Source organism: Aquila chrysaetos, chromosome 5, assembly GCF_900496995.4.
Source record: "Aquila chrysaetos chrysaetos chromosome 5, bAquChr1.4, whole genome shotgun sequence".
Lineage (NCBI taxonomy): Eukaryota > Metazoa > Chordata > Aves > Accipitriformes > Accipitridae > Aquila > Aquila chrysaetos.
In genome coordinates this window covers 28,864,176-28,892,067 of record NC_044008.1, presented here as the reverse complement: position 1 = coordinate 28,892,067, position 27,892 = coordinate 28,864,176, and the positions used below count along the sequence as shown (strand labels likewise).

General features: G+C 39.1%; 1 protein-coding gene across 2 annotated transcripts in view; it reads left to right on the top strand.

The window, feature by feature from the left end:
• The first annotated feature begins 17,621 nt into the window (after positions 1–17,621).
• The window catches only part of MDFIC (MyoD family inhibitor domain containing), a 53,425-nt gene continuing 43,154 nt past the window's right edge, over positions 17,622–27,892 (top strand). The window contains exons 1-2 of one of the 2 annotated variants that reach the window (XM_030014644.2): positions 17,622–17,722; positions 19,881–20,036. In XM_030014644.2, the coding sequence (XP_029870504.1) occupies positions 19,946–20,036 (91 nt within the window). In that variant the 5' untranslated portion in view covers positions 17,622–17,722; positions 19,881–19,945. Of the gene's footprint in view, positions 17,723–19,477; positions 19,568–19,880; positions 20,037–27,892 lie in introns of those variants that run through there. The other variant, XM_030014645.2, reaches the window with a different exon arrangement.

The following is a 27,892-nucleotide window of genomic DNA, read 5'->3' as shown; positions in this document are numbered from 1 at the left end:
ATAGCCATGTTTTCTGCACCAGGTACGACCCATCACCTCAGCTCTAGCCAGGGGCTCTGCCTGTCGCTGCTCGTCACCACCACAGTGACCCGACTGCCTGACTACACTGTGGCAAAACAATACAAATCAGAGAAAGGTGTCAAAAAAGAAGGGAAGTTCTGGGAAGGAGGTGAATGTGTTGTCGTGTGAGGCGATATCCCAGTGCCAGTTGTGGGAGCAATCATCTGTTCTGCCTGGGCCACGGAACTGCGAACTGGTGCTGACAGTGGTCCTCAGCTCAGCAATACGCATGGGACGTCGTCCAGCTGCCGCTGGCCGGAGCTGACGCGAAGGTCAGTTGCACTGGGTCATGCTGGGTTTTGGCTACTGTCACTCTCTATCTTTGGGATGATCAAGAACAATTTTAAATTCCAAGGTGCTATCCTAATAGCTTTGTACCACGATCTACAATCGTTTCTTTACTATGAGCATGACCTTTTCTAGGTACATCAAGAGTTCATTTCATTTCCTCTACATTAAAGTAAAAGGTGTTAATGTAAATGTTATTGCAAGCAGAGCTATAGCAGGTTTTAGTTTTTTAATCTTGGTTTGCAATCAACACAGGAAGCTTAGAACGACAGAGTGGCCATAATAATGTACTTAATTTCAAAATCGTTGCCAGAAAAACAAAGCCAAAAATCCCATTAATTTTTAAAAAGGGAACTACAGCAGAATGAAGAAACTTCTTAAAGAAGAAACTGGAAAGGACAGCCTTAATATGAAATGAGGAAAAACTTGCAAGAGATATAAAAAGAGAATTAAGGTTTTTTTCAAACACATGAAGAACAAGAAACTTACAAGAAGGAAACAAGAGTTTGCAGAGACATTAAGATAATCAAGGTATGCGAAAAAGATTTAGGGAGGATAAAGCTGGAACTACAAGCATTTTTTTCTGTATCTCTGTTAACTGTGGAGAAACTTGGGTCTCATGTCTGAAGCCCTTGAAAAACAGGTTCTAACATCAAAGCACCTGTTTCAACAAAGGAATTCATGGAAAGACGTTACAAAATTAAGATTAAAAGATAACTTAGCCTGTACGAAATCAAGAACTTTAGACTAATTTAGGTATGAGGATGCCAGATTATTTACTACAGCATGTAACCTTTTGCTTTAAACTGCTTTGATACCTAAGGAATGGATTGGCATATATGATGCTGATTTAAAAAAAAAAATTTCAAGGAGGATCAAGGAAACTACTTGTTCCCATGTGAACTAGGCAAATATGAACAGAAGAAGAGAATTAATAGACATGGGAATAAATATGATATATTGTGTGAGGGGAAGAAGTGTGGCTTTTGTAAGGCGAAGTCACATCTAAAATCTTGAGTACGGTTTGCTGGAGGAGTCAGCAATCACATAGACAAGAGTAATCCAGCTGCCAAAGTCATCTTGCAATTCCAAAAGGCTTTTTACAGTGTTCCTTGTACTTTATACAATGTTCCTGTAAAACAGACTATGCTGCCATTGAGTAAGACAGAAGGTCTTTGAATGGATGAATAATTGCTCAAAATGTAGAGACAAAGTAAGTTTATATTGTCAATTTTCTCATTTGAGGGAGGGTACTAGCAGAGACCTACAAAAGCGGGTGCTAGATCTGTGCTTTTCAACATAGAAGAAAATGAAGTGGAAAGGTGGGTGAAAAGTGAGATGATAAAGTTTGCTGGTATTACGAAGTTATTCAAAACAAGCAGGACGAGGACCAACTGAGTTGTAGACCATAATACTTGGTAACAAAAAAGCAAGTGAAGTGAAATGTAAACAAATGTTAAGCGATGTCCACAGGGAAAAATAACCTCAGCTTTAATTATTTATAAATCCTAACTTAACATACACAACCTGCCATTTAGGAATGAGATTTTCAGGTTATACATAGTGGGTAACTGTAGAGAAACAGTTCTATGAAAATGTCAGCTCCAAACAGCAAATATCATTATGCCTCTCTGTAACTCCACAGTGTGCCCTCACCTTGAACACTGTGTGTTCACTGGTTCACTTTTCTGCCCTCCCCTTCCAAGTCAGAAAGATACCGACAAGGCGACAAGGATGATCAAAAGTATGAAACAGTTTAAATATGATTTTTATATTAAACATCTTAAGAGTCTTCAGGCTAGAAAAGTAGACAGGTGAAGAAGGATGTAACAGCAGTTTATGAAATCATCAAGGTTATGGAGGAGTTAAACAGGGAATGGTTGTGCACTGAGAGAAAAAGTAGCTATCAGATGAAATTAGAATATGGCAAGTTCAAAACAAAAAAAAAACCTCTTCATGCAATTAAGTTACTGCGGGACATTTGTGGTATTAAAAGTTGGTAGAGGCTTGAAAAAGAATTGGAAGAAAAATCCATGAACTACTCAAAAAAAGCTATTTAATAAGAAGAATTATCTAGTTCAGCTAGTTCTGAACTGCAAATACATGTGGCCTGGAAGAGTAGACTCAGGAAATATAATTGTTCTTGCATAGGCATCTGCTGCTGCCTAATGTCAGAGACAAGGTAATGAGCTACTTTGAACTTGGTCTTACCTGGTACAGAGATGAGTGGTCTGTTATGTTCTCTACTTGTTTTTTGTATTTCATTAAACAAACATTCCTTTTCTTACATATCCCTATGAACAGAATTATCGAGTGCTTAATTCTGCTTCATGTTGTATTTGGTATAGTTTTCTCTGCAGACAAGTTTTTAAGTTATTAAGATATGCAAACATACCTCAATTTTCATGCTATGGATGGAGCACAGGACATTGTTACTGTAGACAGAAGAATAGTGACATTTTGATTTTGAGGTGTTCATTGTAAAAATATTATATTGCTATTAATAATTAGCTTTTGTTGTGCTAAGATCTTGCTTAAGACTGCTCACGTTTGAGGAGGCAGGGATTTCTAAGCCTTTCTTTTTTTAAGGAGTCCACTAGCCCCACAAATTAGAATTCAATAATCAAGGGGAACATGATATATGGGCTGCACCTGTGTAGCCAAGTTGATCATCCTCTGTTTTGCTTGAGGGCCAAATTTGTCTGATTAGCAACTCTGCATATACATTAAGCTCCAACCTCAGCTAAAAGCACTTTTGGCAGAGAAGCCCAGGCGTGAACAAGAGAGAAGTTTATGCAAAGCTCAACGCCTGACCTGCTGTAAGGACATGGAAGCGGTCTGCACCGGCGTGGGCTGAGGGCCACGGAGTATTTTCCACTGTGGATTGGAAAGAAGAGGCAGTCCCTGAGACCCCTTCCTTTCTGCCCTGATGTGTTCTCTGAGGAGTGCCAGGGCGAGGAGTTTAAAGTCAACAGAGACAAGCAGGTACTTTCTCCTGAACAGCGTGCTAGCAGCACTGTAACAGCCCTTTGCACTTCTACAACTGAGATCTGTTTCCCAGCACGTTTCACATTTCACATGGCACGCAAATGAATTAATCTTCAGAGTGTTCCTACGCAGTAGGTAAATGTTGCTCTTAAATAAAAAAACCCAGCCACCCAACTTGTCAGAAGACAGGAGCCAGGCAGTGACAGGACGGCTTCTGAAATTACCCTGCGGCTGGGCTCAGAATTCAGGAATTCTTTTCATTCCTGGTATAGCGTTGAGGTCATCTCGCTCTTTGATGTAGCCTAGAAAATGAAATGAGCTATTAAAATCTGGATACATTTCCCCGTTAAATTAGACACATTTACAAGTCCAGCATTGCACATAAAAGATATCGCTTCTCGTGATAAAACCATAACCAGATTTTGTTTCTCGTACATTTTGGATTGTGTGACCTGTGGTGTCTGTTTCTCTATTTGGCTTGTGGTTTACTTCATTACATAATTGTTACATCTACTTAAAGGTCAGCTAAAGTAAAATTATATTTTGTTGGAGGTGAGTTGTAAACAAATGTTTGATCTTGCCCTGCCATTTTTCTTAGGCCCTCTTCAGAGATGGGCTACAATGTTCCAGTATTCATAAAAGGAGATAGATATATTTTAGAGTCTGTATTGTATTATTCATAAATATTTCAAGGTACCTGCAAACCTCAGTTAAGAGCTATCACGTCTCAGGAAGTTAAAAGGCAGCTATTGTGCACTCACTGAGTTCTGTACAATACAACCATGTTCGTGAGCAACTGGACACATATGAATATTTATTTACAATGCCAACTTTCATCACCGCTTGCCTATCCTAGCTAGAAAGTAATCAACTAAACTAAGAAAAGAAAGCAAGGAATTCTTACAAACCTTGTTGCTCTGTATCTGAAATCTAACCCCCAAATATAAATTATTGAATACTTTGTTTTAAGAACTTAAGCATTTGTTCACTGCATTTTTACTTTAAACAGATGCTGTAGATACAGATGTAGTCTTTTTGCATTTACATAGGGCTGCTGTTATTAAGAATATCCACATGAGAAAAGGTTACAAAGATGATCCCTGTAAGAAGGTGAATCAGATAGCATATATTGTAATATAGAGTACTTTTTGCTGTAGCTGAGTGACACGTTTAGAAAAGCTGATACTTTGATGAGAAGATCAACTGCACAATATTCTCCCAGAATCTTCTCCAGAGTCTCAATGCAAACTAACATAAGGATGCAACGTATGTGTCAAGAGAAATAAACACACATTAAACCAGACATTCATTTTCCTCAAACTAAGCTCTGAAAGCATATGCAACAAAATACTGGGAAGAGGTAGAAATGCCAACTTTACAGCAACAGTCACATTTCAGATAAAGAAAAGCTTTTATATGAAGTTGTATCCACAGTCCCCAGCATAAAATATTAATAGTTCCAGCTATACCACTTTATAACTGAGGAGGAAGTGTTTCTGGGAGAGAATCGTCGGATTAAAAAAGTCCTGCTGTTCAACAAGTATATAGTATGTGTAATTAAAAATGTTTATCTGTTGGCTAATACGTAGGAACATTGGTGATATATGTTTGGTGATTTTATTCAGGTGTGTCATCAGAGTTTAACATAAAGCAGCCTCATATAAAATTGCTAAGGACTATTGTTGAGCTCATATACTGAGGTATTAAATGATCTTATTTTTAATAACTCAATAACCTAAAATGCTCTTCCTGTTTTTTGTGTGAGGAGAACTCTGGTTAAATGTTGTATTCGTTTGTCCTCTTTTCTTAAAATAGCCTGGGAGGAACTGAACGGCGTGGTACTTCCACTCTTTATATGCTGGAGGTCAGGGATTTTTGTTTTGCACAGGGCACCTCTGCTTTACTCTGCTTCACCCCCCTACAACGTCCAGAAGAGGTGGCAAGCTGCTTTTGACAACGTGAACCTCGCTACGTTCAATGTGAAAAGGGAGCTGGTTGTGGTCAGATGTGGGCAGCGAGTTGTCATTTAGAAAATAGTTCCCAACTAATGGATAAAGTATTTTTAAGCATGCTGGAATGGTTCCACAGCCAAGCTGTTATAAATGAATAGGTCTTTTGTTGTGAGCCTTGATCTCTTCCCTCATTCCTCCCTTTCTCCCTCCCCCCCTTCTTTGTCAGGATGAGTCAATATCCTTCTAATTGGGTGTCCTTTCTGGACTTTTTTTCCAGGTTTTAGGCATTAAGAAAGTTCAGATCCTTAAACACATAGCCCTGGTGCCCAGAAACCATTTTTCCCTTTAACAGCTTTATTGCTTCAAGAGGTATTCATTTCAGAAGGCTCAACAGTATTGTTATGGGGTTTTTTGCTGCACACAGAAAATGGAAAAGGAACTCAGCTGTACTTCAGTGAAACGGCATTATCATCCCAAGAATGAACAAACTGATTTGTTATGTCCTTAACAAGAAGACAGTCAACTTCTAAATAGTGTTGTGGGATTGTTCTGAAACTGTGGCCCAGTATGCTTTCAGAGATAACTACCCTGCTATCTCGGTGGTAGCTCTTATTTTGTCATCACATCCTTTCTGACTGCCTGAAGAAAGCAAAAGTGGGTAAAGCCATCTCTGTCAAGAATACCACAGGTGAGATAGGCCAAACTTGAATAGTCGGGCAAGACTGAAAATCTGGTAATGGTAACTCCTAATGGAGCCTCCTGACATGGTCCTGGCGGAGGCGATTGACAGGTGTATTTGCTGATTTTCCAAATTCTTGTCTTGAGACTTTTAACAAATAATTACCGCTTGGAATTCATTGGTACCTGCCATCCCAGCATCTCAGGTGAATAAAACCTTCCTGGGAAGCAAATACTGCCATTCTTATTTCACAGATAATAAAAAGAAGGCATGCAAAGATTAAGTGCTTTGCTTGTAGACACAGTGAAAGTTTGTGGTAGATTTCAGAAAAGCGTTGAGGTTTCCTGCATTAAAAAAAAAAAAAAAAAAGGCAATGGTAGATGCAGAAGAAACTGTGTTTAAAGAAACACAGCTGGGACTCAGAAGTTGGATGCACTGACACAGTGTTCAGTTTGAGGTTTGAGTGATTTTTAGAGAAAAAGATAGAATCCCTCCTCACATTAGAGTGAGATTTTATACAGTTCTTTGTGAAGAACAGAATGTAATGATTGAGCTGTATAAACCATTTATGCGTAGGGATGGTCTCTTGTATGGACAAAGTCTGATGTCTGAGGTAAAGAAAAAGCAGCTTTTTGCAAATTAGTATAAGATCCCATCATGTGTAGATGTGAAGGAATTATTCCACACTTTTATTACTCACTTCTTGTACTTTTCCCTGAAACACCTGCTGTTGCCTGCTCTCCGAGACAGACTGCTGCTCTCGGACAGTCTCCGGAGGGACTCAGCACCGCAGTTCCTCGGTTCTGCCCTCTCGCCACGCGAGACCATGTGTGTAGTGGGAGTTATAGGGCACCTGTGAGCAAAGGGGAGTGAAAATCAGGGCCCCCCTGCAACACTGTGCTCCTCAGTGTTCCTATCTCCTTCCTCTCTCCCTTCTGAACTTACCTAGGGAGAAGAAACTAGACATTGAAATTAGACATCTAGCAACCGTAAAAAAAAAAGTACTCATGTATTTTACTGTGCAGTAATAGTCCGTCTCCAGCCCTTGCCAGGATGTTGTTAAAAAAAGACTATTCGGTATGTTCACCAGTTCGGGTTTCCTCCCTTTTATCTCTGTGAATCGTTGCTAGTGGACATGGAGTGAGAACGTCAGAAAGCTGAAGACAGAAAACTGTTGGGGCAAATGAGGCCACCTTTTCTTTTTCCTCATAATGATCAGTGAGAAGGACAAACAGGTCGTATTTCTTTTCTGACTAATGGTTAAGGAAGCACCAGCTTGCCAATGGAAGCAAATTACCTGCTTTCTGTGCAGTCTGCTTGGACAGACTCTCCAATCCTGCCTGCTCAACTCTTTGGCATCTTCCTTCCACCTTCCTCCTTTGTTTCCACTAAATGAAAAGAGGGTTGAATTTTATACAGCTTTAGACTGATGCATAGGAGTTCAGAGCAATAGGACAAAGGAGAATGATGATCAGAAATGTCACCGGGTGCGTACAGCTTGGTTTCCCCAGTTCTGGAAGTCACCAGATTACAGCCTAACATTCTTGGGTTTAGTAGTTCAGCTGCAGAAGATGTTACCTGTTTTTTACATGAGTACCAGTAATGCCTTCTTTCTAAAAAAATAAAACAACCGAACATGGCTCTTTTGCATATAGCAGACTACTGTGTGGGATGTGTGAATGATCTGAGTCTCTTGGTATTCACTGTCTAAATGAATATGAAGTAGTATCCTTGCATTGGCCTTTTACTTGTGACTTACACCATTAACTAACAAAAAAAAAAAAAAAATTAAAAAAAAGTTCCCCAAACCCTCAATTCCTACTTCCTCTCCAAGCTCTATGAGGGTTTTCCACCAGAACCTCCCTTCTCCTAAGGCTGTAGTGGCCTCTTCCTAAGGTGTCATTCCTTACTTCATTTATATTTTTTGAGGTATAAATGAAACAGGCCTGTTCCCCTGAGACCAGAGAATTGCAGCCACTCCGGACTTGTTTTCGACATGTGCTAACAGGCCAGTTTGGCAGATGATAACTGTTACTCATTTACAGTAGCAATATGAAAATGAGTCATAAATCCTAACTCAAATCACGTATGTTCACACTTCAGTCTCAGCCCTCAGTTTCTACACAGGTAACTCCCTCATGCAATTATTTGTCCTTAGCCCTGCTCTTAGGGAGAGGAACATACTCCTTCTGAATTCTATATATGCTTTACCTATACCTGCCCTTCATGGGGGCTCTCATGACATGACATGAGCGGGGGCTCTCAACTGCAGTCACACATAGAATTTCAAACCTTCATTTACCTAGAAAAATCTGTCTTTTTAATGTTGTTTGTTAAATGTGCTTCTCTTACTGGCTGATGGGAAAAACGTTCATGTGGCTGGAATATTCCAGCAATAAATAGCTCTTGTGATTATCAAATGCCTCGGCTCTACTTCAGCATTTAATCACCCTCAAAAGCCATAAATTGCCTCATATACTCCTCCACTATGAACATTGTCTCTTAATCAAACTGGATTAATAAGTTTAAGAGACTTTATGCATTTATGTGTGAATTTTGGTAGGTCATGAGAATAATGAGCCAGATGTACAGGAGATGTAAAGAGCAATATAAGTTGCAAGTCCATAACTTAAAGCTTATACAACATGCAGAGAGCAGAAATACATGATATTAGCAGAGAAAGCTACTAAGAGGTTCGTGGTCATTTATGCTTATTATATTTATTTACATTCAACGTGAAAATGTTTATGTTATTTCTTGTCCCTGATGGTGTCAAAGACAAGCTTAGACCTGTTGACAGAGGTAGTTTTCAGTACTGTCTGAGACTCGGTACTGCCTGTATTTTTACTTGGAAAGGGTTTTGTATGCCAAACCGGAGCTAGAGGTTTGCTCCGGAAACCCTTCACATATTGATTTTATAGTACTGTGAAGGAGATTGCTTAAATGGTTTCATTATTGTCATTTCTGAAGTTTAAACTTACGTATCAATTACCATCTGTAAGTTATTTATCGATACTTAAAGAAAATAGTCCAAGTAGTTGCTTATTCTAGGGCTGTAAGCATTCTTGCTGATTGATAGCTGTCCGTAATTGTCTACTGTACACACACCTTACCACTGCTCATTAACTGCATTAGAAATTAAAGTTTTTAACTGCTCACTTATCCTAAAGTACTAAAACTCAACTATGTGGGCTATCACAAAGTACAACATAAGCAAACCCCGTCTGTGCACGGCAGCACAGTGTGTGTGTGCGCGTGTGTTTGTGTTTTGAATCATAAAGTTGTAATGAAAATATTTTATGGTAGTATCCTCTCAGTCCCAGTTCAAGAGCTTCAGATCTGTGACACTATGATATAGGCTCTGCTAATCTAAATATAATACTGACTTGGTACAGTAGTGTCTGTATTCACAACTGGAAATTAAAAAGCTATGTTTTGCTAAGGGATTGCAGGTGTAGCCTGTGGTTTGCAAAGATAAGTGAGATATCATAAACTGAAAAAATTTAAATCTTTTGATTTTTGCGCAGAGTATAGCACAGGTGACAATAGTACAACTTTTCCGGTCTTAATAGAGCCACAGCCCCTTTAATTGATTTAGTTATATTACCAATCTCCCAAATTGCACATGGCGTGCAGAAAACTGATTCTTTCCCAACAGTGATATTTTATGAGATTGGCTGTGGATTTATAAATAGCCAGAATGTTTTAAAACGAAACCAAAATCCAAAGACTGAAAGGAAGACTTAAGTAGAAAGAACCTAGTCATAAATTAATGAAATTAAACATTCTTCATACATTCAAAAATAAACTGTAGTATTGATTAATGCAGTGAGCAGCACAATTCCATCCCATTGCTACCATATTATTGTCACTTCAACCTGAACTTGCAATTTTCACAAGTTTCAGCATTTATCTTTGGAACTGTCACCTGTCATGCTTAATGAAACTAAGTGACAATTGTATTTCTTTTAGTACATTAATATAATTAGGGTTTTTTAAAACCCACTTCAGGGTTAAAATAAATCATAAAACTTCATTAACTATTGCAAGATAAGAAATCCAGCTTGTTGCTTTTTTTCTAAAGTACTGTAGGTTTGCCTTACTGTTACTTTGTCTCCTTTAATAAATATTGATTAGGATTAAATGCTTTATAACATATCTTTTTCTGTTCATGAGTTCTAGGCATCCACCTTCACAAATGAGGATAAATGTATAATCTCATGGTCTACTGTAGCATATCCTTTACACATGCACATTGTGAGTGTAGTTAACTACGGGTGTCTAGACAGATACTTACACAAACATTAATGTATGTGTACAGAAACCTGTTGTGTATTTCTAAAACCTTCACTTTATTTACCAAATTCCCAAATTGTGTATTTCCCTGCAAACTGCAGAGCAAATGAATGCAATATTTTACAGATTGCTGTATCCATGGGTCAAGATTCTGATATCGTTTGCATCAATGTGAGGCCAAAGTCACCTAATTGTTCCCAAGTTCACTCATTTACACTGAAAAAAATGAGATCAAATATCTTCTCCTTTATTTTAAAAAGTATTATACTGTCTCCTTTGTCATGAGAGCTTGTTGGTGCTATTCACCACTCCTCATTCCATAACAAATCTCGTAAAGGAGAAGAATTTAAAGTGTGACAAGATATTAGAAGCTGTGGATGTTATAAGAGAAAGTTCTTTTTGGTATTAAAACTGAAAAAATAGCATACTGTTGTGTTTCTGCTTACCCTCATGTTTTGTCTTTTCCAGCTACAGTTTTATAAAAAGAAAATTGAATGGCTGATAACTTAGATGTTTCTGAAGATTTAGGCTTTTTGTACTAATTCTTCATATATGGCACCAAGCTTTTACAGCATAACTTGTATAATTTTCACATTGTCACAAATTATTTAAGATGTTTTTTGTAATTCTTAGCAAATTTGATCCCGTTACAATGGCAGGCAGAAGGAGATACTTATTGAATATAGGCCTTGCGTGCTCCTTCACGTAAATTTCCAGATGTAAATTGTATTTTTTTTCCTCAAGAAAATAAGACCTTGGTGATGCTATGGTGTTTTGAGAGAGCACTTCAATAACCCTTTTCTAAATTTTGTATGATTCTTTTTCAGAATTGCCCACAAATGGTAATACAAAGAGGCAAGATGATAGAGACAATTCTGGTAAGTATTTATTCTGGGAAGTATTAATTGTTTGGGGCTGAGACTGTAGAGTGACCGTAGGAGGAGCATTCCCATTCCCAGCCTCACAACAGACCGATGCTGAGGTGGGGAAAAATGGAGTGGGCTAGGATGCCTCCTGTCCCTGCCACAAGTGACAAATACATGAGAAAAAACGGCAGTAGCATTTGTGCTACTCTCTTGATTTACTCCTTCATTACATTTATGGTGTAAACTAACTAAAAGTATACCTTTTACCCTAAAAAACAGGTGTCAAATCTTCTTGAAGCCCACAATAAAAGTGTGCTCGAAAGCTTAACTAGACTCTGGAGAGTATTGGATCAAACTCAGGACTGGTTAACCACTACTACATTAAAAAATCTGACTTTAAAAAAAAAATTATTTTACTAACATAATAAAGTAGGGCAAAAATCAGGGAACTGGTCAGAGATCCAGGACTGGAACACGAAAGAATCTACAGTGAAAGCACCCACATCACAGTTGCTCAAATTTTATTTGGCTGTAGATCGTGGTTATCAGAACTTTACTTTTATTATAATAAAGAGTATTAAATTGAAAATCCAAATAATTTATTGAGAAGATGTAAAGCTCACTTTGGAAAACCACAGAAAAGTATTTAACTTGTTTTTGTTGATCACTGATGATCAAGGTAATTTACAGACTGCTGGCATTTTTACCTTGGAACAATCTCTGAGAGAGAGCAGCTAGTAGGTTAGAATTATAAAATAATGCAGTACAAACTATCTTACTTTTATTTACAATCATAAAAGAAAAAAAACCAGCTCTGACCTCAAAATAACTGCTCGTATAAGTTTACAGAAGCCTGTTTATTGCTCTTATAATGTAAAACAATGTTAAATAAAATTATACTTTAACATTATGACTTTTACAGCGTTTTCATTAATACTTGAAAATGTTTGAAATAAACCACAGAAAAAGGAAAAGAGAAATGAAGGAATTTGTACAGTGTAATAGGCTTCCTCACTAAACTAAAATGCAACCATTTCTTCTAAAGGAAAAACACTAAAATTCCCGTGACTTTATGTCCACACACACACTCTCTCTCACTCTCTCTCTCTCTGTGATATGTGGCAGATATTTCACATATTAATGGAGAATATAATCGTGTCCATCATTCAGCGGGCAGGACTGCATCCCCATATATGTGATCCAAAAGTACTAACTATATGGGGGACCCTTTGAATCTAATTTGTGTTTTCAGATTTTATTAATATTTTAGCTGAAGTATTATAATAGTCACGCATAAATATTTGGTTCTTGTATAGTTGGTAGTTTCTACTCGCCGTTAGTTGCCAGAATGCTTATCTGAATACTTTTTGGAGTTAATGTCTCTGCGGTGATATCAGAACTATAAAATACCTTTCAGTACTGCTTATTAAAATAATACAACTGAGTATTTTAAAACTAATAGTCAGTATGGTCACTACGCAGTCCTTGAAATGGCATAGGTAATTTCCTCTTGTGTCTTTCTAGTTATTCCAGAAAGTCTATAGGATGAGGAAGGGAACTGGCCAAAAGCCAAGTTGTCCTTAGTTTTTCTTTTGCTTCCTGGGGAAAATTCTCATCCCGGGAGCAAAGACACAGAACTATATCAGACCTGGACCCAAGGTTTGCATTACTTTCATTTAGCTAAGCAAGAAATGGAGGCAGAAGACTATTTTTCTTTAATTCCCTGTTTTAGACAAGTAACGGTGCCTTTTTCCATCTTTACGTGCATGGGTTGCCAGGATGCTCATCTGCCCATGTAGAAAAACAATAACTTTTTGATCCAAATCAAGTTTTGTAATTATGTTATTTTGTAATGTTATTTTGTAATTTTAGTTCTGTCCCATCTAGAGAATTGTATGTTCCTGGCTGGCAAACCCCCCATTATTCTAGGCAAATATACAAACAAACAAAATCATGATAGTTAAAAATACTAGTAGAACTGACTAAGGTTTATTTTTATGTTTGTTTTTCCTATGACCTATATTTTACATATAATATCCAAATGAGCATCTGATGCTAAGACCTCATTCCAGTCATTTATATGCATGCCAAAATGAAAAACCAGGAGGATATATTCAGGCAATTAAAGAAAGTATTGATTATGAGATAGAACAAAAAGAGAGCCAAAAAAGACTTCATGAAATATTTTACTTCAAGAAAACTATAATTCACAGAACTGTTGCAGTACTGGATTTTTTTTTTTCTTTGTGAGTTGTAAAGATATGGGTGAGAAATGACTCTGCAAGATGGCACAGTTGTGAGTGAGAAGCATGAGAAAATAACTTCTGCTTGTCTGTATAGCAATGACTTTTTATCAAAGATTTGATTGTGCATTCAGTATTATGGACTCATAATATGCAAATGCTTTCTGCTGTTAATACACATTCACAGCATACATGTTAGTGGTTCCAAAGGAGCTGTTTGTTACAATATATGCTCTGAATATGTATTAGGAATAATACACAATACGTAAGTAAGAGCATATGTAAGTAAGAACATTCTATATTGTGAAAATATAACACAGAATGCACAATATTTTTAATACTTATTCGTAGTGTACTCTCTGGCAGCTCAAAAGGAGCAACTGTACTGTGCACTATGAACTCATATTGAAGATGCACAAAATTAACTAAATTTTTATGGAGCTCTGGATGTGATAACATGATCTCACACAGCAATATAACATACAGTCTTCTGTTCCACTGCATTATTTACTCTATTTGTATAATATGCTTGTTTTAGCATTTTTCATTTTAACATTTTTGGGAAGGATTGACTAGGTATTCTTTTCATATGGAAATATTTTTATTTTTGTGGAATTCTACATACAGTATTTTTGCAAACGTCATTTGATATTGGCAATTAGTTTGATACTGCTGAGAAAAGGTAATGTAAATTTCATGAATACTCACAATTGTAAGGAATGTGTATAAAATACTAATGTAGAATAATGCCAGATCCAGATACTGCTCTGGTTGCAGAAGCAAAAGGAGCCTTGTTAACCTCAAAAGCAACAGAAATATTTGGTTTAGGGTTTTTTTTTTTGCTTGCTATAAACACAGCCTCTAGGATTATTATGACTAAGTGCATTAAGTTATTCTAAGTTTACTAAGTCTCAATATAGTTCATGTTACAATATTCTGTGTTCAGTTAGCCACACTTTTTTAATCAATAATTCCCTGAAACTTCCCGTCCCGTTAACTCAAAAGATGCTGTTGTCCATCATTTGTCTTTGCTGAGATGATCTTTAATGTCAAGGGAAGTTCCAAATAATCTTGAATGCATTAAAATATCAGTACAGAGTTTGAAACACTCATTTTTGCTGAATTTCAAGCTTCTTCTGAAGTCCTAAATAAGTTTTTTATTAAGGTGCAATATTAACTGCAAAGTGAAAAGCTGAATAACTGAGGGGAATATATGCAAATAAATTAAGTGTTGCAATCCAGCACACTTAGTTGTAATTGAATACTGAATATTTCTTCTTGACTTATTTGTAGGAATGCAATGAATTACTAGTTGACATTTTGTTGTGATGAAACGTCATTTTGCATGCCTCAATATATGATCTGTTACTTTTTCATGTGAGATCTATTACCTGCTTGAGTGAGCTACTTGCTTGAGCTTGCTAAGGAATAGCCGAAACTACCATAAACCATGCCATGTGACGTGTTTTGTCCTAGGTAGGATAAAGCTTGTTCGTGCAACTCCTTGGACTTCATTGGAGTTAGATGAGAAATAATTCACCTCAGAATATTTTATTTTGTTTTACTACATAATTTATCAATTTTAATGAAATCTTTGCCATCTGTGTTAGAAAATATTTTACAGAAACAAATATTTCTTATGCTGTTATACTGACTAGAAACAGAAAAACAAAATGGAGAAAAATAATCCATGTTTACACTGAGTTTAGTTCTTAATTGCCAGCTCGAGCCAGCACAAAGCAGTCATTAAGCCTCATATTCCCTTTCTCCCTACTGTGGAGTCCATCCCGTGGCAGAAAAACATCAAACCTGGGCAAGAATCATTTATGGTAGAAAGACTTCTTCTTGCTCCCAAGGCAATGTACAGCATTACTGGAACCAATTGCTTCTCTAAATGAGAATGCATTTCTTTATTCCATTTCTGGTTATGGAAGGAGTTAAATCTGCATGTCTCTAATTGCATTTTAGGCATCCCACTGTTTATTTATTTCTATGTTTGTGCTCTTTGGAGGTGGATTTCCTTGGACTAGAAGGGGTTGGTTGCTCCGCTAGGACCAGCTGGTGTCTAAGGCACCGTCAACCCGACAGCACTTGAGTGTTTATGTTTTATAGAGTACAAATCCTCACCTACAACACAGCTGCATCCAGCTCTGTTCTGGCACCTGACAATTTACATGGCTTTAAACAGGATGTTTTGGAGAAGGGTACTACACAAGCCAGGCCGTGAACACCAGGAACCAAAAATACTCCAAAGCAGGCACGGTACTGGCCTTCAAGTTCCCTTTTACTGTGCTTTTATGCATATACTGCATGTATTTCTGCTTTTGATCTAAATTTTAAAAAGCCCAACAATTGTAAGCTTCACTCTTATTTTATAATACAATTTGGTTTTAACTGCAAGTCTTTTATTTAGCCCTTTTAACTATAACAGTCTTCCCATTTCAGCGTTGCCGCACTATAAAATACTTAGGACAGAGATCCTGCCACGATCCTCATACTGAAAAGAGCTATGAAGCTTAAAGTAATACACATATGTTAAAAATGCATATTACGAAGTTGAAAATCATGTTCTTGGACATAGCAGAAGGATAACTTTAACTCACAGGTACTTGGGTACAAGCAATCAATCACAAAAAGATTTACTAAATATTATTGTCCAGCTTTCAGGAACATCTAAGCGATCCTGGGACGTAAAATATTTCCAGTTCCCTCTGTTCCTGCTCATGGAAGGAAGTCAGCATCAGTTAAAGAGTAGCCTTGAGGAGGGAAAGGTAAGTGTTAGGATGGGGAGAAAATGTGGGTACCTACATCTGCATTGATCCATAAGTAATAAATAGTTATTGATCACTTCGCTGTGTAAGCAGTGATATTTTTAATAAAATATTTTTTATTTGAAGAGCTATGTACAAATTTTCTACAGCATCGATGAGGTAAGCAACTCTGCTATCCAACACTTCCTTCACAAGAAACTATCAGATATCCAAAAAACCTCAAAGACTAGAAGTTTGCCTTGGAAAATTCAAGCTAGAAATATAGCTTGAGTCTTTAATAACGTAAGTAAATAACCGTTGCAGCAGTTAATTTTGGGATATCATGGGTTTACTTTAAATAAACAACTTGTGTCTTTCTAAACCACTTTCATTCAGTGACAGGTCCATTTTGGCTGGAGGTAACATCTATCGTATGGCTTGGGTAGGACCTCAGATTAGAAAATGATGATGACCAATTTTGCTGTGAAGACATAGGATTATATTCTGCATTTTGTGCACTTCTGACAGGAATCTGTTTTACAGAAAACTTTTAATAGGGAAAAAAAATCTTGTTTTGGTTTTGTTTTTGTTTTTCCTTTCAGGAAATTTTTACCTGCCTACAAACTATACTTACTACTACAAACTATACTTACCACTTTACAAGTGTTTTGAGCTTCTCTTTGCAGCCGTCCCCAAATCTGTCATTAATTGTCTAGAAGACCATACCTGAATTTTATGATCTAGCAATAGAAGAGTGTATTGGAATACATACATGCAACAGCCTATAACTCAGTTGCTGTAGAAAGATACAGCATATCTCATATTTGTAGCCCACCTGAAAGGCTGCCGATGTTAATGTCTGAACTGCCCACTTCCTGAGAATTTTCAATAACATTTTAGAATGATACATATTTTCAAGGAAAGTAATAAAGCAATTATTTTAGATTAGGTGTGTATTTGTTAGAACGATGTTGTACTGTCAGGAAGTGCTGTACGGTTGGCTTACGCCAATGAACTTTGGTTATCTGTGGTATTTCATTAACAGTGGCCACATCTGGATTCATCTTTTTACAATCATCACAGTCTTTGGTAGATAGTGTATTATGTATTGCACAATATTTTTAATGTGTTATTTCAGTGAATTGTGCTTTTGGTGTATTGAATTTTCTTACCTTTTTTTAATCTGATTTTGCTTAGGGTTATCTCCCACTGCATCAGTTGCGATATCAGCGGAAGATGCTCTTCCACTCATTTAGTTGCTTTAAACTCTACGCAGGCTGCTACAGAGTTGAAGCTTGGCAGGGTGAGCTCATCCCATCAACTTTTTTAAGGAGATAAACTGAGTGCCGTGGAGTTTACCGTGTGGGTTTCATAGATAAGCTTAAAAAAACCAACCCAAATACCACCCCTGGATGGTATCTGCCTTTCATAGGCAGTAATTATCCAATGAAATATTTTGAAGGCAGGGTGTGGTTGGCTAAATTATTGCTCCTCCCACTGTTTTCTCTATGTCTCCAGTTTCAGAGGGAAAAACACAAGCTTGTATGTTGAGTATGAGTCATAACCTCTCTACTGCTACTGACTCACTTGGGAGTTTGAGGTAAGTCATTCTACCTTATGTCTCAATGGCTCTGACCCCAGGACGGCAAAGCGAGAAGGAACTATGGAAAGTTATGCAATGTTTTCGTAGATGAAAAGTGTAGATATTGAGACCAATGTTATTATTATGCAGTATGATAATAATTTTGTGTGCCCAAAATGGATTTTTTACATAGCTTCTTCCCCACATAAAACATTTTTTTCCCATTTTGTCATGGAAAAGTTTAAAGAAAGATTATGTTGTACCAAAGAACATCTTAGGTTACTGAAATACTTTACTTAAAAATGATTGTCTTTCTCAGAGGAAAGTACACGCACCTTTCATCGCACTGTTCAGTTTTGCACCAATAATGACCAATAATAAAGCTATACAGTGGTGCAAAATTATCGATGACTTCTCAAATAAGAGGAGGCCCTGAAGCGTGTGCAGTCTCACAAAGAACTTGCTCCTGCTCAGGTACTTTGGTACTTGGTTTGCAAGCCTTGCAGGGAAATGCTAAACTTTATAGCAGTGAACTTTTAATACCTGAGTGTATTCCTTAGCACTTACGGTATCAAAATAAATATCCATCGGTTACAGTCTGTTATGTTAGGACGTAGATAGTCTCTAACTTGGCTACTTTGTCTTCCTACTTTTGTTTCCCCCAAAATACCTGGCTGCAGACTGTAATGGGACGTAATAGTAAAGTATATTTACTAAACCGTAAAAAAAATGCTTGTAAGTTTTAAGGAAATTACAGTTCAAACATGGACGCACTTCGACAGAGAAAGGTGACGTTCACTGCGATAGCGTAAGCAAGGTTAAATCACGTAGCTTATGGACAGCGGCCCACGCGCGAGCAGTAATTGCAGTACTCCATGGCGTGGGCAAGCACGGGGCACGCGGCTGACGACCAAATCAATCTGTGCCATGGGAAAGAAATGTATGTCCTCTGCAGAGAAAGCACGGGTAACGCCGCTTGGCAGATGGCACCGGAGGAAGCAGTTTGCACTCCAGGGTTTTACTTCTGAAAAATGCTTGTTCTATCCCTCCTCTTCCTTTGAATATTTGCGTGCGCCCGCTCTGAAGTCCTTTTTCTAGACATACCCGCGTGTTACCAGCTGGGGTTACGCGAGAGGGTTAGGCTGTGTTCGAACCGGTCTTTGCGAGGGGTGGAAGGGCCGGGAGGACACGCGTGGGGGCCCACGGCGTCTCACCTGCCTGCTCACCCGCTGCTGAGGCGCAACTGGTGGAAGGCAAGCGATCCCCGCAGCCGGCAACTCCTGAGCCAGCGGCTGCGCCCCTGAAAGTGCCCCTGCATCGCTGCCAAGCGCTACAGCTGCAAGCCCCGTCCGGGCGTGAAAGCCTCCCTTTCACATTGCCTTGTTTTTTTTATTTTTTTTTTTTCTCTTTTCTCCCCGCTTCTTCCCTATTTCTGCTTGACGGGTTTCGGCCTCCTGGGGGAATTTCCGTGGCTGGAGGCCCGGCTGGAGGCTGGGGGGGGGCAGCGAGGCGCCCGGCCAGCCGCGTCCCCGTCCCCACCGCCCCCGTCCCAGCCCAGCCCAGCCCGCGGGCCCGCGGCTGGCGGGCGGCAGGACCTGCACAGCGGCGGCCGCCCGCCGCAGTGGGATGTTTCATTGTCCGGAAATGATGGAGAAGGAGTGACTGTGGCGGCGGGGGGACAGCGGGGGGCGAGTGCCAGTGCGTGCGCGCCCCTGCCCGGGGCGGGAGGGAGGGAGCGGCGGGGTGTGTGTGTGGGGGGGGGGAAGGCCCGCGGGCGGCGGGAGAGGCGGGCGGGCGCCGGGGGAGACGGAGCGGCGCGGAGGAGGGCCGGGCGCCCGCGGCGGAGCGGGAGGAAATGCGGAGGTAGGGCGCGCCGCGCTGCCGGCCGGCTCCGCCGCGGGCGGGCGGGCGGACGGGGCCCTCCCTCCCTCCCTCTCCGCCCCGGGCACCCCCCGCGGGCGCCCGGCTCAGGGCCCGCCGCCGCCGCCCCCGCCCCGCGGCCGCCGCCCCCCGGCCCCGCGGGTGCAGGCGGCGGGGTCGGACGGCGCGCCCGCCGCCGCCGCGCCGCAAAGTTGCCGGCGCTTCGTTGCTGCCCCTCCTCGGCCCCGCGCCCCCGGGCCGCGAGTGTTCGGCGTGAAGTGCGTTAACGAGCCCTTTCGTTTGCTTGTTCCTTCAGGGCGGCGTGTTAGTTTTGTTGGAGGGGGGTGCAGGCTCTCTGTTACTCGGCGAGAGAGCTGGCAGATGTCCCAAGTGAGAGAACCTCTTCCTCCGGGGCCTGAAGGGCCAGAGCAAGCTCCGACTGAAAACAGCTCTTTGATCTCTCTCCCTCGAGGTAAGTTGCTTTAAAGTTCCTCTGTAATTGTTGCGCCTTTTATTTGAATGATGCGTTTACTGACTTGTTTTGTGGGTTTTAACCCCTCTTCTCTTTCCCCTCCCCCGACCTCCCCTAGTTGCTGTGACTCTGTAACGCTTTCGCTTCCACCTCGTTATTGTTTTAAGCAGAAGTTCCTATGTAGAAAAGGCAAAAAAAAACAAGGGAAAAAAAAAAAAAAAAGATGCACTGTTGTTAGCACCGGTTCTCAGTACTTGAAAACCTGTAGTCATTCAGAGGCACGTGCTGCTCCTTAAAAATCGCTTGCTTCTTTCTCGGCTTTGTGTTTGTGTTTAGAAGCTCCTTCCTGTAAAGCTCTCCTTCCAGGTCTTGCAGTAAGTTGGGAAAGGTTGATCTAGGAGCAGGAGCGTTGTTCAGGTTGGAGGTCACTTTGCTGTTTCTTTCTTAGATCACTCTGTGATGCTGCAGCTAAAACGCATTTCTGAGAGTATTAACTTGTTTCGTATCAGCTGTTCAAAAGGTTGTTTAAAAGTACATTCATCTTAAAGAGAATTTCTTTTAAGTTATGTCTTATTTGCATTTGCACAAAATACGTTGGCATTCTGATCACCTTCACGTGGGGAAGTTTGACAAGGTGTCTTGCAGGTTATCCTCAAAATAGGGAAGTGTGTTTGCCTCCTGAGTCCTGGTCTGTGAAGATGAGACTTAATTTTTTCTTTTTCTGTTTACAGCTACAGCTTTGTTTTCCAGAATTCTGACAGGAGTTTAAAAAGTCTCTGAAGAACAGACAAATAAGCTTGTTCAAAAACTGTAACTTTATTCATAACTGGTTAACTGGAGCAGAGCCTGGTAACACAGTTGTGCAACTGTGGATTAAAGATGTAGTCTTGGTTTTGTAACTTGGAAAATCAATAGCTATGTGAAATCAAAGTTGAAGACTCATTTGAGAAACCAGAAAGTATCCGTAGCTAAGTAAAAAATGTTCTGGCAGGGAGACATATTAAATTGGCTTATACTTATCTTATTGTTGGGGTTTTTTTTTTTTGTCCTAGAGAATGACTCATAACTTCTAAACAGTAAAAAATAATAATAAAAAAAGATTAGATACAGAAGATCAAGCATGCAGAACTGAACTGTTAGAATCATGTTTTTGCCAGAAACATCAGTATCCATGATACATGTTTATTTTCAATGTGTTGGTTTTATCTGTCATGTGATCAAGTGGCCACACTGGTTAAATCCTGCATGTAGGCCATACATAAAAGTTACTGAAGTTGTAAGTCACTGAACTCACTAGGCTGGAAAGTGGTCTCACTCTTACAGTGCCACTTTAAATTGAGTTTTCACTATGAAGTAAAGTCTTATGGGATTCCATTTTGTAAGATTTTCAATACATGCTCTTCTTCAACTTACGGAAAGTAAGGAAACAAATACTGACCTGTCCATGGACAAGTTATGTGCAGGAAATCTGACTGACACAATCACAGCTGTTGAGATGGAGGATTATAAAGTTAACTTTCTTAGGGATCAGTAAGGTACATACTGTTTCAGGTTTGCTCACTGGCAACACCTTTCAAGGCACACGCTCAATTTTAAAGCATATGTATAGTTCACAGAAAGACAAGGGTGGGTTTTTACAGAATTCATCCTTCAAGTACATAATTTTTATTCTAATGAACTTAGATTTAAGGATAACTGTGGATAGTTGTTGCTTTTTTCTAGCCTAAGTCTGTTGGGGAAATGGGGGTGGAAAGAGGAAGAGGTGAGTTCATAACATTTCCAGTCTATATTCCAGCATTTCTGTTGTCAGCTTTGCAGTGTGTGGTTACAGGGTAAGGTAGTCCAGATATTCCAGGACTAAAGATCTAAGATAATATGTCTGGGACTTTCAGTAGCCCCTACTTTTTCTATACTATCCCCAGGACATCCAAAAGTACACTGAATTCTCCAGAATTTGGCAATCATTTTAAAAGCTGTGGTTGAAATTCATATTATTTCTGGAAATAGGCTAGAGATATTTGGAAAAATCTGCAATAATTTGAAATGATAACTACTTTACTTAGTATCACTTCATCATATTTATGTGATGACTCCATATTTACAGTGAGATACTTTAAATCTGTGTCCACCTAGAAATAAAGATTTTTTAATCAGGAAAAAACGGCTTATGTTGTGTGTATAATAACATCTTAAGTGCATTCTAGTGAGGAAGACTTTTTGATTGGTAACAGCATACTTTAATGTGTTTTCTTTATTTGTTTAACTGGTATAGATACCTTGTATCCTGAGAACAAACTTCTCCTCTTCTGTAGTTCTGTGAGGTATCACCAAAAAAATCCAGATCTTCAAAGTGCTCCTTTTGCTTGCTGTCATATACATTCAGGAGCTGAAGCTGAATTTTATTTTACCATGAAAGGAACAGAAACTTCAACTGAATTTTACATGTTCAACAAATATCTATCCCACAACCTAGTTAAAAACCAGACAAAAGTAATAAAGTTTAGGCAGATTGCAGGGTTATACATCAGTTGTGGACATGGTGAAAACTGCGGGTTGAGACATAGCTTGGCCTACAGATGTGGCATGCTCTGGCTTTCGCAATGTAAAAGAACTTTTGTGTGTTACTTTAACCAACACGCTCTCTCAGCATCTCCCGCGTCACTGTTCTTGTTAGTTCATTTTTGACTTAATGCATAAATGTTAGTGAGATTATTGGACTTTGCCCCTCCACCGTTAGTGTGCTATGAGAGAGAGCAAATGAAATCATAGCGTCTTCTTTCGTGGCAATGTCAATACTCAATTTCAGTCTTTGAACCATTATCTGTGCCAACCGAGTCTGCTGCTCTAAGGCGCAGGCTACAGGATGAAAGGTTTCACCTAATTTCTGCAAACATACAGTTAATATTTGCCACATCCTTCCAAAAGTGTAGCTCTACTCGTGCACCCTTGTTCAAGATCCTGGTCGTGCCGTCTCTCTTCTCCTGTAGCTCCACAGGCCTTGGAATCAAATTAGGACTACTTCTGCCTGTGTGCTGTGTAATGTAGTCAGTGAATAGTGTCATCTCTATGCTCAGACCACTTCACTTTGGCTGTGATCAAGTATTTTCTCCATTGGTAGGTACCAGAATAATGTCCCTAAGCAAGGAGTGTGACAATTAGTGGCCATTAGTCTCTCTGCTTTAAGGAAAGCGTTTCATATGTTAGAGCTTGTGTCATGATTAATGTCATGATTATTATAAACACATATTATTATGTCGTGTTATTGCTCGTTGTCGTGATGGGCCATGGGTAGACTTTTTTCATTAAATCCTCTGCATTTGAATAAACCGTGGAATATGAGAGAGAAATTCAACGAACGTGGAACTATATTTAGAGAATCAGGCCACATTTTAGAAAATGTAGGACTGTCATCCATAAACTATTTGGAATGCTTTTACCTTTGCTTGTTGGTAACTAAATGTAACCTAGAATAACAAGTGAATAATATTTAGCATTCTCAATTTAGAAAGAAAATAAATAAAATAATAATAATAATAGAAAACCTATTATGAAATTGAGACTGATAATTGCACTTCAACGATAAGCACTTTCTAATAACTCTTCAGATGATGGAAGTCCACTAGAATTTATCTTTTTTCAGTGGGGTGGGAGAGGAGGATGGATGAGTCCAGTAGAAATATTAAGGGCCAAGTTCTGTAAGTGACCGTTCTCTCTGGTGCAAATCATGTCAGTGTTGCTGGATGGAGATGCAGTTCTGATTTGGTGTCTGAAGAAACCATGTTCAGCAACTCCTACTTCCATTCAGAAAAGTACAAAACCCATGTGCTCCTTTTCAAGAATGTGACTCAAACCTCTTCATGTTTTCTGTGCTTAACTGTTTTCATGATGAGGAGCACTAAAGGAATGTGCTGGCTAGATGAGATGGGGTGACAGAGGACTTACTGTGGGGAATGTTTGGACATTCTTGAGGCAACGACGATTACTATCACCATAGTTGTTGCACTTTACCAGCAGTGCCTCAGTGTTATGAGTAATGGATTTTTATTTTAACGGTTAACCAGTGCATTCAGATTGCTCAAATTTACCAACTACTTCCTCTGTATTTGTGTTCCCACTTGCAATCTGACAAGAGTTGAGTGAATCTGTGTTAATTTGTTTTGTCGCTGTCTGTCAGTACTGAGGTGATTATTGAACGTTACTGACTAAAATAGCTAAAACTTTCATACGTATCTAACTCCAGTTTGTCATAAAAATATACTTCTGCTTTCAGTTTCACGTGCGTGCCGTTCCAGTAAAGTGATTCACGTCCACATGGGTGTGATAGACTTGTATTTCATAGAGTTGACTGTAAAGGTCTTGCATTAAATTTTAAATACTTGTGTTTCATCTCGTAGGCTAATTTTATATCAGAATAATTCTCAAATTCCATTCCAGGCCCTCAGAAGTTAGATTTCTCTTTGTTTTAAACACTTATTTTTTCCTAATAAGTAGCATCCAGCAATGAGTGTGTTATGCTAGTGTTTTCATTTGGATCAGCAGTGCTGTTTTGAAGTGAATCTCCTGTTGGCCCCTGCTTTGGTTTGCATTGGGGAGTGATCCTGGGGAGTGACCTGGAATGGATTCCTTTTGGACAAAATAATCTGAAAGATGCACTGCAGGAATGTGCCTAATGCACTCCAGCCACTAATAAGCCTTCAGTCTTTGAGATTAAATCTGAGAGCTAGTCCAAAGTAGAAAGCCCCTGGAACATGTATAATATGGAATGTGTCCTTAAAATCAACTCTTTCACTGAACGGGCCCACTTTTAATGGCCCACACTGTTGCTAATACAGCCATAGCCACTGAGTATTGCTTAGGACTTATGTGAAACTAGTTTTGTACACATGTGAAACGTTGTTGGATGAATGACATACATAAATTTATAACTGACCGCATGACAATTAGCATGATTATTTGTGAAAAGAAGTTTTCACTTATGTATTTGAACTTTTTAATGCTTTAAATAGTGCAGAGTACGTATTTGCATATTGCTATTAATTTTTAATTTATCACGACTAAAATTTGTCCAGGGCTGTCAAACTTGTATAGTACATTCATAATTGTTCCATAGCTTGCACCTGGAAAATTCTGTGTAAGAGCTTTCCAAGAAGTTCAGTTGAATTGCTCTAATTTTAAGAGACTGATTTTTTTCAGTGGCATTTTTGAGGCCATTGAAAGTTGCAATGAGACATTTAAATGAAAGCCGCTGAAATGAAATAAAAACAAATTAGTTAGTTTTAAAGCAATCAAACATCCAAATGGAGGCTTCCAACTCCGTAATTTGTGGATTATCAATATTAATTAGATTGTACAACCAGTCATTAATGCAATGAGATCGTTTCAGGCAAATCATGAACTGGAATGGGCATTCTGTTACACGAATAGCACAGTTGAACTTGCTTGTTATGTGAAATGCCTAAAAGTTTTAGGCATTTCATGAAGTAGCTGGTGGGTGTTACTGTTAATGCTTGCATTCTGAAACCTGGTATTATCGCGGTTCCTTTGTGTTATTGTTTTGAACAGTGGAATTTTTGGTAGGAAATAGCATCCTCAGTGGTTCCTTGCCAGCAAGGATATTAATGAACAAAGGAAGCGTTAGAAATGCAGTGTTTGCCACATGCTCTTCAATCCCTCGCAACCGCTGTAGGCTTGAGACAGAGAACCGTTTTGTTGTCTTTCCTTTTGGAAACATTCTTCAACTTTTTTGTTCCTCATAGATCTACTTTTGTGTTTGGGTTTTTGGTGGTTTCTTTTTTTCACTTTTGTAATTTCTCTTTGCTTTGAAGGACAAAATTCCATTTGGGACGGTTTGAGCTTTGCACATGTATGTTTAAATCTGTGTCTGCTTGTTCAGGGATAACTCAGGCCTCCCAAGGATTCATGTTTGCATTCCAGCAGCTGGGTCAAATTTAGGTGCCGAAGTAAGCTTTGCCCTGTGCTTCCATCATTCCTCTGCCCTTAAACAGTAAAACTGTTGGACTGTTCCTGACTCTGCATTTTTGGAGATCACAGTGACTCCACTGTGGCAGTCCATTCTGCTTGTCCCTCTCTCCTCCATGAGAGTGATGCACTCAGGTTTCCAGAAGCCTTTCCCAGCAGTTGCTTTTGCTTTACTTGTTATTTGGTGCGGTGCGCCACATTGTTGGTGAACAGAAAATGAATGTGTCCTAGCAACAAAGCCTTCTATCGTTGCAGCAACAGGATTTTTTAACTCATTTTACATCCACAGTATCCCTGTGTCAATAGGCAAACTATAAAACCTGTTTCTCAAGTCTAGTTTGTCATGTTGCTGGTCAAGCACTCTTACAGTTTGCATACTTGGAAGAGATGGCTGAGTCAGTATATAGGCTTATGTGTTATCTAATGAATAGAAATCAGCTGCCGATCACACTCTGAGGATGTGCAACCCACTTAATGTGGGTACTTGTTTCCATTTTGTTTTGCGTGTTCAGAGATTGCATATTACGTAGTTACTGATGTAATAAGGTACGATACCATGTTTGAACACGCTGAGACCCATTTCTGAGTAAACTCAAGAGACATGGCGGGATGTGTGGGGGCAGCTGGAGTGTGAATGTACAAATGGACAAGCACTTGGAGACGAAAAGTTGGTTGTTTGTCAAAGACTTGATCTTCAAGGTGTGTCCTGCAAATGTACATGCATTACCTATATTTTTGTATTTTCTATCGGTTTTGTATATGTATTTGACATCCACTCAATATGCTCTACATTATCATAGAGAAAGAATAAATATAGCTCTGAAAAGAGGGATACTTCACTGGGATATTCTAAGAAATTTTCAAGAATTAGTTTGATCTATATCCCAGCAACTTTATAAAGGCGCAGAAGACAGGATTGGAAGGGATCTGGAGAGATTGTCTTGTATACTCTTCTTGCCTAACTATACATAAGTCTTTCTTGACAGTTCTGGCTATTTGTTAAATTTTCTTTTTGATAGGGCTGTTGTAATAGTAGCCTTGTTTCTGACCCAGACTGCTGCCACTATTCTGTTGGTGGAATCTTGTAAAATGTATTTGTCATGATGCAAAGCAATGTGTGTAACCAGAGGCACATACTCCAAACTAAAACGGGAGTTAACAATCGATGTTACAGTAGTCTCAATGGTGAAAACAAGTTTTGATTCTATGAAATACATGTATTGCTGTGTAATTTTAAAACCAAATATAAGACGATCATGGTAAAATGAATGTATGTGCTATAAAAGTGATTTATATATACTTTAATAATTTCAAATGACAAAAACATAGGATTTCACTGTTCGCTTATTTCATGAAACAGTGATTTTGAGATGTGATTAAAATTTTAAGTTTTTTCACTAAAAGTGGCTCACCAGTTGTCTGGAATACAGATATGATTTGGGCCGTTGCCATCTCAATTCTATACTTTGCCACCTTGTTGTATCTCTTCCTTATTTAAACCTTAAGCTTGCATTAATCTCCACACAAGTAGGGTTTGTGCCCATGCTTACCTTCAGCATAAATCACAGGGTACTCTGTGTGGGTGTCACTCCTGCGGGGCTTTTGGCTAGAAGCTCTTCAGCCCAGGGACTGCTGTTAGTTTAGGAGAGGTGCATAGGCACGCACGTTGCTGTTCTGGGGGCTGAACCGTGTAGGTAAGAAGACTATGTTGCTTTTGTGACATGACCTAGAGTAACTTACTGTGGTTTTGAAGAGAGATTGGATTTCTACCTCAGCACTGCCAGACTCAGAGCATAATGAGTCTTTTCTTTCCATTATTTGAACTGCTAGGAAGAGCATCTCTTTTTCTTCTTGGCTGTCAGTTTTGGAGGCTAGTC